General features: G+C 39.1%; 1 protein-coding gene across 6 annotated transcripts in view; it reads left to right on the top strand.

The window, feature by feature from the left end:
- The first annotated feature begins 1,302 nt into the window (after positions 1–1,302).
- Positions 1,303–12,671, top strand: part of nlgn1 (neuroligin 1) — a 491,642-nt gene continuing 480,273 nt past the window's right edge. For 3 of the 6 annotated variants that reach the window (XM_078202246.1, XM_078202243.1, XM_078202247.1), the window contains exon 1: positions 1,303–1,699. In XM_078202246.1, the coding sequence (XP_078058372.1) occupies positions 1,579–1,699 (121 nt within the window). In that variant the 5' untranslated portion in view covers positions 1,303–1,578. Of the gene's footprint in view, positions 1,704–2,133; positions 2,194–9,811; positions 9,819–12,671 lie in introns of all 6 variants that reach the window. The other 3 variants (XM_078202245.1, XM_078202229.1, XM_078202236.1) reach the window with 3 other exon arrangements.

The following is a 12,671-nucleotide window of genomic DNA, read 5'->3' as shown; positions in this document are numbered from 1 at the left end:
ACTTACTAGTGCAGAATATCTTTCTCTAACTTTCTGCTTATTAATTTGAATTTAAGTTAGAATTGATACTGTTTCAAGACAATATATCCTATGTAATTATTTCATTGTAGCGGTGTTGTGCTGAAATATATATTGATATATAATTATAGTTCATATCTTGGATTAAAATTTAGAAAATTGTGTAGATTTTTTCCAGTGCAAGAAAATCTTTGTGGTATTTCCAGATGAGATGCTTGTATTTCAATTAAACTTCCATACCATGCAAAGCAAATGATACATTTCAGCCTTCCCATCCAAATGATCGGGGATTCTAGCACCAGTGCCATCAGTGATTTATTGCCCATTTGATGCAGCTGGGAATAAGTTTGGACAATTTTCAGCCATGTAAATAGATGGACATTTACATGAGCAGATTGCTTCTGTTTTTTTTTTGTTGATGCAAGAATTAATGGTTGTTTTGTTCGACTACATGCACAGATTCCGCAACCTGGAATAATATTGTATATGGCATGTCTGCATAACTCTCTCACCCTACCAGTCTAGTTAAACAAGATTGCTGGCTAAGAACAAAAAGCAGACAACAATTCTTGTTAATACTAATGGATGAATATTTGAAAAATGACATTCATTTGGCTACTATTGAAATACAGGTGCTTGTGTAACATCTGGGATGGATTCCCGTGGTGGGCTGAATGGGGAAATATCCCACCCCCCCCAGTATCTCTCAAAATAGTGGACAGACAATTGTCATATTTCTGCTGAAATCATGAACAGTATTTGACTAAACATATAAACTCAACAGGAGGTGTTCAAAAAAATTAAAATCTTTTTGATATGTACAGGGATATGTAAAACTTCATAATATAAAATGTTAATAGCTCTGGAATTTATTTTGATATTTACAGTATTATTTCTATTTTACAGGCCACAAATATCCTGATACCTATAGTTGATTTATGAAAGAAAATCCACCGTGATCAACCAATATCTTCATGTTGGCACAAAAAAATAAATTTTAACATGTTGACTGAAAAATAGCATCTATCGTCAATTATGAAATCTATAGGGAAATATTGCTGATACCAGAAGTTTCTGAGATTTGCCTTCGGACTCTGTATAAACAACTTCTTGTAGCTTGCTGAGATTTCATCTGGATACCAGCAGGATTTTTGTTTCTATATTTGTGAAGAAGCATTGTAGATCATGCCACTTCACCAGGAAAGGCCGTCATGGCTTAACTGCATTTTGAGGATGGTGATGGTGCATCCAGTGCGAATGGGATTTGATATAACTTTCCTCCTCTGGATTCTTGGATTTACATTAAAGGGCAACTTGGTAATTTGCCAGAAACTAGATGACACCTATCCAGTTGTGAACACCAATTATGGCAGACTGAGGGGGATTAAAAAAGAATTGAGTAATGAAATCTTGGGTCCAGTGATCCAGTATCTTGGCGTACCATATGCTGCTTCACCAACAGGAGATCGCCGCTTTCAACCCCCTGAACCCCCTTCTTCTTGGTCAGAAATACGAAATGCCACCCATTTTGCACCAGTCTGTCCCCAGAATATACATGGTATGTTGCCAGATGTTATGCTTCCAGTGTGGTTTACTGCCAACTTGGAAGTAATTGCCTCTTATGTCCAAGAACAGAATGAAGATTGCCTCTTTCTAAACATATACGTGCCTACTGAAGATGGTGAGTGTAAGCCATAAGGAACAGGGAAATCAAATTTTAATATTTACTAAATGTATCTTACTTTGTTTAGGAAGCATGACATAATGTTTGCATGCTGTGGTTTGTGTGTGTGCGTGTGTGTGTGCGCGTGTGCGTATCTATGCGTGCATATGCATGAAGCTTTCCCAATGCATCAGATATGTATTCTGTCCCCACTCATCTTTCTCCCCCCCTCCCCCTCCCATGGCACGACCATCGAGGTGGATATTGGTTCTCAATCCCCCTCTCACTGACTTAAGAGAAGGTGCATAATTTGCCCATTGTGTGTGCAGACACAATGAGTTGGAAACCTGTCTTTGTAGAAAGGACAATTTTAAGTCAGTTGGTGGTGTTGCATGCTCCTACTGTCTGTGACGGAGCTCATGTTATTTTCTAGTCTTTTATTCATTTTTCAGTAAAAAGAATATCGAAGGAATGTGCCAGAAAACCCGGCAAGAAAATATGTAGAAAAGGAGGTATGTATAAAGCTTGGAGCAGAAGAGGTTGTGCTTCTCATCCAGAGACCACCATTGATACTTTGAGGCAAAGGTCAGCAAATGTCATGTAATTTATGACATTCATGCACACATCAAAAAGCATGGATTTAAAACTTGCTTAAAAGATAGCACAAATAAAGCAGAACCTAACTTTTATCTATCTTGCCTTTCATTTTGCTTCCTGGACAATAAGAAAAGTTATATTTACATTCGACCTTTCATGTATTTTATCTGCTATTTATATATGTTATTATTTAGAGATTCGAAGATTTCAAATGGTTGGTTTTTTTATAAGGTATCATTTCAGAATGGCTAAATAAGCTAAAACAGACTAAAGTATTCAATATGCGACTGTAGCAAACTATTCCATTGTGATGAAATCTTCCATCAACAGTATTTTGAGTTACCATCAATGACACAATTAAACATCTCTTCCAATTTAGTTTTGTTTCTTAGTATTTGAGTTTTGTAAATTACTGGTACTATTTCAGTGATTATTGACAGTGATTTGCCAAGAAGATTGGTGAATAAGGGAAATATTGGATTTTCTGCCATGATACTATCATAGTTTCTATCCCTGTTTACATGTATAAAAGGAGTTTGTGCCACACTTCTAATGAAGGTATGGCAATAAAGTGGCAAAATTGGAGTTTGAGTACTCCTGCCAAGTGCAGGTTGTGTTCACTTATTACAATATCTCTTTGGTTGTTCTGAAATATTTGACTGTTTAACTGTAGTATCAACATATGTGAACTAACCTCATACAATGCAGCAATAGGATTTGAATATAGATACAAAGAAACCCACCATTTTTATTCTTGGATAGAAAATGAGGTTCAAGTCCATAGTTACTCATGCTATTTTTCACAGCAAATCATGTAGAAACCTAACACCATCTACTTCTGTCAATTCAGTCATTTTTTGGTGTTAAAATTTGAAATATCTTTTAATTCAGATGGAGCTCTTGGAATAAAATTGCACAATTCAAATTAAAGTTATCCTGGTGACTTTGAATTAACAGAGGTTTGAATAGTAGAGGAGCGCAAATGTCTAAAGTAACAAGCCTTACCAGCAGAGCCACAGCTTTCTGTTGCAGTAACCTGACTGGGAGCTTAAGCTTTCATGTCACGTTGACTCTTGAAACAGAATATTTTCACCTAATTTTGTACACCAGTCACTGAAAGCAAGCATGCAGTTGCAGCAAGCAGTTGGGAAGGCAAAAGCATTGCAAGAGGTTTTGAGTAAATGAGCAAAGATGCCTTACTGCAGCTGTGCAGGGCCTTGGTGAGGCCACACCTGGAGTGTTGTATGCAATTTTGATCTCATTACCTAAAATTCCAGTCAATACCGGTCTAGTCAACCCAATCCTCACATCCCAGGAATCAATCTGGTGAACCTCTGGTACATTCCCTTGTCATCAACGGAATGCACCAGAGGTTCACCAGACTGATTCCTGAAATGTGAGGATTGGGTTAAATAGACCTGTATTCAATGGAATTTAGAATGATGGGGAATCCGATTGAAATATATAAAATTCTGACAGAGCTGGACAGACTGGATGAGAGAATGTTGATTCCTCTAGCTGGGGTCTAGAACAAGGGGCCACAGTCTCAGGATACAGGGTTGCCATTTAGGACTGAGATGAGGAGAAACCTCTTCACTGAACGCGTGATGAACCTGTGGAATTCTCTGCCACAAAAAGCTGTGGAGGCCAAGTCACTGGCTTCTGTTCTATTTAAGGAAATAGAATTCTAGACACCAAAGGAGTCAAGAATTATGGGGAGAGAGCAGTTGGTGAGATAGAGGATAAGCCATGATCATATTAAATTCTGGAGCAGACTCGAGGGGCTGAATGGCCAAGTCCTATTTTTCATGTGTGAAGTGCAGGACTTGGGTTGAGAATATTCTATGCCTGGTCATCCTGCTTTCTCAATGTCATTGGGGTCTAACATATGGTTACAGGCTGACATTCCCAGTGAAATGAGCTGCTTTGGCCTCCTGAAGGTGCAAGTGGGGCTTCCAGCTCCGACAAGCTTATGACGACTCCTTCATATTCCTATCTGACAGGCCTGTACCAGGTATCTCGGTTGTGCATGCCAATCAGCTTTCTCCTCTACCTTAGCTCATGGGCAAATTTTGTCCAAAGTATATGTAGTGCCAATATTTGGACTGGTTATTGGCAGTGTCAGATCAAGTGCCAGTGCTCCTGTGTCAATTGTTGGTTGTGCCCTACATTTGTGAGGCTATATTGACCAGGTTGCAATTATTGGGTATTTGAAAACACAAGTGCAGAGAGGGAGGGAAGAAGGGTTGAGTGGATCGCAAAAGGTTCATGATCAGGCCACCTGCTGCTTGCATTTCATGCATGATGGTAGAATGAGGTTGAATAGCTGCAAGTATGTGGAATCTGAGATGTGGGTGAGGGGCTTGCAACGTTAATAAGTGGGTGAGGTGGAGCATCTGAGTGTTTGGCATGAGTTCTGATTAAGAGAGGTTATTGGATAAGTAATGGGGATGTGATGCATTGAACAGTATGAGAGGTTCGTAGTGTTCGTAGAGGTTCGTAGTCGGTGACATTTGAAGATGCATCCACCTGCAAACTTTTTGTAACACTTGAGCCAGACTTCTTGAAGTGACCCTGTGGCTACCTGCCCTCATTCGTTTTACAATGTATGCTTGGAGGACCTCCTGACTCCCTGGGGAAAAATATAACCTCTTGCCACCTTTCCACCTCCTGGACTAAGGCTTAGAATATGGTGTGTTTCAAGATCAAGCTCCAAGAGAGTGCAAAAGGAGAATTCAGATAAGCACTAGTCCTAGTAGTGTTAACAAAGAGAACCAGGAAAAAAAGGAGAACTTAAAGTGGAGATAGGAGATTTATCAGTTAGATCAACTTGGGACCGTGAGTGAAATGCAGAAAAAAACAGCCCCAAATATTGCTCCATGTAAATATAACTGATACTGCAAGTGCCACAGAAAAGGAAAAGGTAGCTGAAAAGGTTGTACAGTATGGTAGCTGGAACCTATGTTAGCAATATTAACTGAGGACAAGGATTTTTTCGCTTTTGGTTCTTGCAGATAAATCTCAAATATATTCGGTGAAAGGTTTTTAGCAGTAAAATTACTGTGGCTCTCTCAAACAAAAATGCTACTTTTTAAATGAGAAAGCAGTGATGCAGGTCAGATATTGAAGAAAAAGTTGCAAGTTTCAGGTTATCTTAAACCAATATATTGTCCCATTCTACGCTGATATTGTTTTTAAAAGTTTATGGAAAGTATTAGCAAATAATAGGTCATTAAAGTTGTGAGGCTTTAAAGATGACCTCTGTACCAACTCTTTGGTAGTCCCAAATTGCTACCTCCATGCCAAAAACACATAAGCACCTATTGGTCTCTATGGGTCCTGGGCTCAAAAACCAATTCTATTTTAGTCAGAATGAACAGTATTTAAAGTTCAAAAGTTCACCTTTTGTATGTTTTTGGTCCTGAGATCTGCTTGAATTTAATTGGATGGCAGTGAAATTCAATAGAGAATTACTTATGACTTTTCAAGAGGGGAGGCATAGCTAGGCTTTTTCAGTTGGGACAATGAAGTAGACAACTTCATTAACTGCGTTCTAACCAGTTGAATTGATGTTGAAGAATACAGAAGTGAACTTCAGGTTTTCAAAACTATGCTGCATACTTAAGTGAAATATATATCTATAAATACATATGTCATAATATATGATCCTTGAGGAAATCATATACCAAAATGATCAAATTTAATAAATGACCCCCAAATGAAGTGATTAACAACAAGATTTCATTTTTTTGTAACCCCATCTTGTGTTAATCCCCATCTACACTGCAACACCTTGAAAATTGTCTTTTAGGAATGGTCTCTCTCAACAAAGCCCTGAGCTTCAAAGGTACCCTTTTTGATTTCCCAATAAATTATAGCAAAAACAAACATGAAATCTTGTTTGTTTAAATGCTGGAAAGTTTCAGTGGACTTATTTCAGTCCTTGGGTTCATATCCTGCATTTCCCAATTTTGTTAAGATCCCTGTGGAAAACGATAAACCAAAATAACCGGATTACCAAATGATCCCCAACAATAATCCACTTTTTGTAACCTGAATCAAAATTGGCTAAAATTAAACATGAATTATCAGACAAATTATGGTCAATATGAACTATAAATTACTCGTGAGTAGCTGATTCAACAAAGACTATTGCACGCAATTACACACATTTGCATCACTTCATTAACTATGTACTAGCTGGCTGAGATTATATTGAAGTATGCAAAAGTGAAATTCAAGTTTTCAAAGCCATGCTGTATACTTAAGTGAAATATATATCTGTAATACATATGTCATATATAACATTCGATCCCTGTGGGAAAATCATAAACCAGAATGAATGATCAAATTTAACAAATGACCTCCAGATGAAGTGATTAACAAATCACTTTTCGTAACCCCATCTTGTGTTAATCCCCATCTCTAGATATTTTAAAGAATCTTTGATGCTGGAGACCTCCGGAGGAGGTTGAGATGGATCATCCACTGAAGATGGATTAGGGAATGGGGGTAAATGTAACATAGACTGGAATTGGAAGAGCAGAATGTGCAAGCTATATGATACAGGGATGCAGAATATTACAGAGGTGTGTGAACAGTGGGGTAAACCTATTTTGATATCAATATATTGAAGAATGGGTGGGGTAGTTGTGATGTAAACATAAGAGCTTAAAATGTAATCAAGGCTCAGTAGAATGGAAATAGTGGAATTTGGGGCGACTTGGTAAAACAATGGAGGTTGTGATCTAAATCTAATATCTTATTGAAGTCAGCAGGGCCTCAAAGGATTGTCACCAGTGAGTTCAAATGCTTTGAGATAATTTTAATGTTGCATTGAAGAAGGAGTAAATGTAGTTTATAAAATAAAGATAGATTTTTTTGTTATATAACAGCTTATGGACAGTCGTAGATATACAGATTGGTTATGTGAATGGCTCAAAAAACACAAAGAAATTTGAGAACATTTTAAAGTTACACTAGAGACACTCGTATGTCGAGCTTTAGTACAGGAATTCCTCACTTAATGTCGTCGTTACGTATTTGAGAAGTACGACTTTAAGCAAAACAATGAGAGCAAGTCAGATTTTCTCAGAATTAATGCATAAATTGATGTTACATTCTTTTTAGAGCCACACAAAGCATTTATGAAAGAGCTGGTTACTATCAAGGGAGTTGGAGATCAAGTTATCTAACAGTAGGCCTCTTTCTGATTTATTAATGTAATAACTATGTGAAGAGCTTTGAAGTTGATGGACTAAATTGATAATACAATGGTTTTATTTTTCCTCATGGGAGATCTGGGCACCATTCCCGGAACACAGGAAGTGGGCATTCCCAGGCTGATCTGATTACTCTGCAGTGTTCCTGGAGTTCAAAATCAGTGAGAGTTATGCATGCGCAGGACCTGAGTCCACTGCAACACTTTTAAAATCTGTCTTGCCTAGCCCTCCCTGTTCTTGGACACAAAGCTGCCTGCTACACTTGAGCTAGAATCGAGGATTCTCTCCACAATGGTTTGCAACCCTAGGCAACCCTAAGCCCCCCCAGTAGGCTTGAGTGAGTGATGGTGCTGTGTTACATGTCCTGTGCACTGATTTCCAATGCATTAAATTTTAGAGGACTTATTCGGTAATATTTGAAAATAAATCTTTGTAAATGGAGCTGCATCCATTAATTTATTCCAACCAGAACTGGGGTCTGTGTTTATTTTCACTTGATAAAACCGAGAAAGTAGGAATAATTGGTACAAATGTGAAGTAAATGAGATAATAGTGAATGTCTCAATGTAAAAGTGATTTGTGTTCCTTATTGGATCAGTGACATTATAACAATACAGCATCGACAGAACCATTGTTAAATGAGGAATTACTGTTGTTGAAGCTGATGACCTGCATGATTCCCCAATGTGTTTTATCTGATCTGTTTTTAAGTTCATAGCACTGCACATCATCTGGAGATAGAATTTAATTTTTGGAATTGATCTGAGCCTTGGTAGAGGCCTTTGCTGATTGGACCTCTACTAATAAATTGTTTTGACATGAGCCGACCTGTTTTCTTACAGTACCTGTTCTCGTAGAACATTGTGTGCTACTGTTAGATGCAATCCTCCAATGAGGCCAACCGGCTAACTGAAAATAAAGACTTTTTTTTAATTCATTCACGCAATGTGGACATCACTGGCTAGGTTAGCATTTATTATCCATCCCTAATTGCCCTCAAGGATGTGGTGGTGAGCTGCTTACTTGAAACATTGCTATCCATGTGATGTAGGAAAACCCATAGTGTTATTAGGGAGGAGGTTACAGGAATTTTGCTCAGAGACAGTGAAGAAATGCCAATATATTTCCAATTCAGGATAGTGAATGGATTGGAGGGGATCTTCCAGGTGGTGGTGTAGCCATGTGTCTGCTACCCTTATCCTTCTAGATGGTAGTGGTTGTGGGTTTGGAAGGTGCTCTCTTTTGGAAGGAATTTGGGTGGGTTTGTGCAGTGCATCATGTAGAGGTTACACACTACTGGCAATGTGCGGCTTGCCAGAGGGAATGAATGTTTGTAGATAGGGTGGCAATCAAGCGGGCGGCTTCGTCCTGAATGGTGACAAGTTTCTTGTGTTGTTGGAGCTGCCCGTGTTTTCGCAGGTGGAGAATATTCCATCACATACCTGATTTGTGTCTTGGATGTGCTTTGGGAAGTCAGGAGATTAGTTACTTGCCACAGGACTCAGTCTTTGACCTGCTCTTATAACCACAGTTTTTATATGGCTATTCCAGTTCAGTTTCGTGTCAATGGTAACCCCCAGGATGTAGTTTGTGTGGGATTCAATGATGGTATTTTGCACTCATTGAAAGTTGAGGAGTGATGGTATGATTCCCTCTTGCTTGAGATTATCCACACCTGGCATTTGTGTGGCGGCAATGTTACTTGCTACTTGTCAGCCCAGGCTTGGATATTTTCCAGGTTTTGCTGCATTTAGACATGGTACGTTTCAGTATCTGAGGAATCGCAAATGGTGCTTAACACTGTGCAGTCATCAGTGAACATCCCCCACTTTTGACCTTATGACAGAAGGAAGGTCATTGTTGTAGCTGAAGATGATTGGGCTGAGGACATTAACTTGAATAATTCCTACAGTGATTTCCTGTGAGATGATTGACCTCCAACAAGCACAACCATTTTCCTTTTTGTTCTCGATATGACTACAACCAGCAGTGATTTTCCCAACCCATTGACTCCATTTTTGTTAGGGTTTTTCCTGTTGCATCTTTCATGACCACCAGTCATGGCAGAGCACGTTGCAGCCAAGAGATAAAGTCATTGTCGTAATGTAGGAAACTACTGAAAGGATAGATCCAGCCTCACCCATGGGGAGATTCATCAGACTGCACTATTGACCTTGCCACATTTGAGGTTAAATTTTCAATACCAAAATTAGGAAAAGGGATGGAAGCACAAAACAAAAATCTGCAAATGCTGGGAATGTGAAGACAATGCAAGCAATACTCCACAGACCAGGCAGCAACGGTGACGGAGCAACAAAGTTAACATTTTAGGTCCGTGACCTTTTCATAGAATCCTTACAGTGCAGGAGGCCATTCGGCTCATTCAGTCTGCACCAAATCTGAGAGAGTATTTTACCCAGGCCCACCACCCACCCTATCCCATGGTTATCCATCTGACCTACATATTTTAGTGCTGTGAGGCAGCAATGCTAACTGTGCCACTGTGCTGCCTCGAAACATCAACTCTATTTCCCTTAGGTAGATCCTGCCATACCTGCTGAGCTCCTGTACTTTGTTTTCATGTCAATTAGAGTGTCAGCCTAAATGTAGCAAAGAAGAATTCTGAGCAATTCTGCCCTGTTGCTCATTGCATCAGTTTATTACCAGAACTCTATGGGGACGCCTTTTTGAATGCAGTTGAATGAGTTACTATTGTGGCTAAATTAGCTTTGCCTTTTATATTGGAAGAGGCACGGAGTAAGTGCTAATGGCTCTTTACACACATATCCTTGTAAGTTTGAAACTTTGTACTTTTTTTCTATAGATGGTAGAATGAACCTTACCATGAAGTCAGTATGTTTCACATCTTCAAATCCTTAAAAGGATTCTCATTTTAAAGAAGCATTATTGAACACCACTTAGTTGAACATTACTCAGGAAAATGTTGATGTGATAAGAGTATTGGTCTTTCTCACTCTTAATTATTGAGCAGCTGATGTTATGAGTCACTTATGATTTCATTGCTTGTCATTCAATCAATGCACCAAGTGATCTCCATTGATTATACAGTAGGTGGAATTGAAATTCTTTTTTTTCAGAATATCTGACACTGCTAAATAGGCACTATATCTATTAATAGACAATTAAAAGATAGTTTTCGGCTTCACCATTCATGAAAGTATTGTTTTCACAATCACCTATAATATGCCATTACTTCCAAGTTGTACCCTGGTTACTCTGCAGTTTTCTGAATCCAAGCAAGAAAATCTTAACATTCTAGACAGTTAGAAAATGAGTACCTATTATTTTGTTTGTCAGTTTTCACCCCCTGCCTTTTGTCTACATTTTTTAGAATCCTACACGAGGCATCGACCTCCATCCTAGTAGACCTCAAATGGGATGGTATCAGCTCTTAAAGCTTTGCTGCTAGACCGGAATTAGATTGTGTTCATCCATTTTAAAAGGGCCTTCAAGAGATCACTTGATGGGGAATCTTTGGCAGCCTGCTGATTGCTTATTCATTGAAGAATGAAGGCTGATTGAGGTATGGTTAAAATGTTCTGCCTCGCTTTTGAGAATTCAAACTTTATTTGTGAGCAGTGTTGACTCATCACTGAGAATTGATGCCCAGTCAAGAAGCTCACTGATCTCCTTCCGTCTGTGTAAGAACAAGAAACTATCCTGCAAGAATACAAACATGTTTCTATGATCTAGTTGTACAAGTGAAAAAGAACTTGTCAATATTGCAATAATCCCAGCAGAATCTCACTCCTTTCCATCATTGGTAAAATCTTCAGAATCTTTCTGAAGAGCTTAGTGCAACATCTCGACCAGGGTCTACTGCCAAAGAGGAATTGCTGTTTCAGGAAAGGTCAAGGAACCGCTGATATGCAGTTTAGATAGTTCCAGGAGAAAAGTCAGGAATAGAACAATAGACCTCTACACCATGTTTGTTGACCTCACCAAGGTCTTTGATGTGGTCAGCCATGAGGGCCTTTGGGAGTTAATAGATAACTTCAATTGGTTGACAGTTCCATGAGGGTATCCTTACACATGTATCCTGCATCTGGATGATGGTGAGTCTTCTAACTTGTTCCCAATCACTAATGGAGTTGGGCCAGGCTGTGTGTTGGCGTCAACCCTCTTCAGCATGTTTTTCTCTGCTATGTTCTCCACTGCCTTCCACAATAGCGATCCTGGCAACAAAATTGGATATTGCATGGATGGGAAGCTGCTCAGTCTGAGATGATTCCATGCAATGACCAAGGTCTTTGAGGGCATACTTTTCAACTTTCAGTGACTTATGTACCAGCTACCAGAACTTGGTTAGTTCTCCAATGCATGAAACAACTTTCGCCCTAAAATAGCATGAAGAAAACCTGAAGTAATGTGCAACTCTGCTCCAGGAAAGCCCTATTTCAAACCCAAGGTTTCAGTTACCTGTTGCCAATGGATAAGTTCACTTATTTCTGTATGCAAGAATTGTCAAAACAGTGGAATTTGAATACCAGTCTGGGAATGAAGAGCAGCAAGTCTGCATATTAAATTGAAAGTTGATAGAATAATAGTCTCTACACTGTGAGACTTTGACTTTGTACCAATGTCATGCCAAAAATCATCTTCATTTTTGCTTGAGCTGCTGTCAGAAGCAGTACAAAATACCAGATGCTGATGTGCTCACCTGAGCTGGTAGTCAAACATCCATACTAAATAGAGACTGGCACAACTAAGTTGGGTCGGTCACATAGCCAGAAAGCCTGACCAAGGCAAATCATCTTGAGTCTGTGGCATGCTTTAATGGCCGTTAAAGGTAGAGCTACTAAGATACTCTGAAGGCTTCGCTTAGGAGTTTTGTTATTGAATCAGAGTCCTGGGAGTAGCTCACCAGGATTGATAAACCTAACGCAATCAAATAAAAATTGGTGCATCATCGTTCAAAGCAAGTACAAAAGAGGCAGAGACGAAATCCTGAGCCAGCGATTCATCCAAAACTCAATCATCTGTTCCATACTATCCTATTTGTAACAGAACCTTCTGGGAATATGATTGGCATCAGCAATCCCCTACATACTCACCAGAACCCTATCAAACAGCTCAGTTCGTAATCATGGTCATCTTTGCTTTGAAGGACAAAAATGTATGCGACACCAGCTCACTAAAAGGATGTTCTT

The sequence above is a fragment of the Mustelus asterias genome, chromosome 3, assembly GCF_964213995.1.
Source record: "Mustelus asterias chromosome 3, sMusAst1.hap1.1, whole genome shotgun sequence".
NCBI classification, from domain to species: Eukaryota; Metazoa; Chordata; class Chondrichthyes; order Carcharhiniformes; family Triakidae; genus Mustelus; species Mustelus asterias.
Note: the sequence above shows the minus strand (reverse complement) of the source record. Positions and strands in the feature narration are given on the sequence as shown.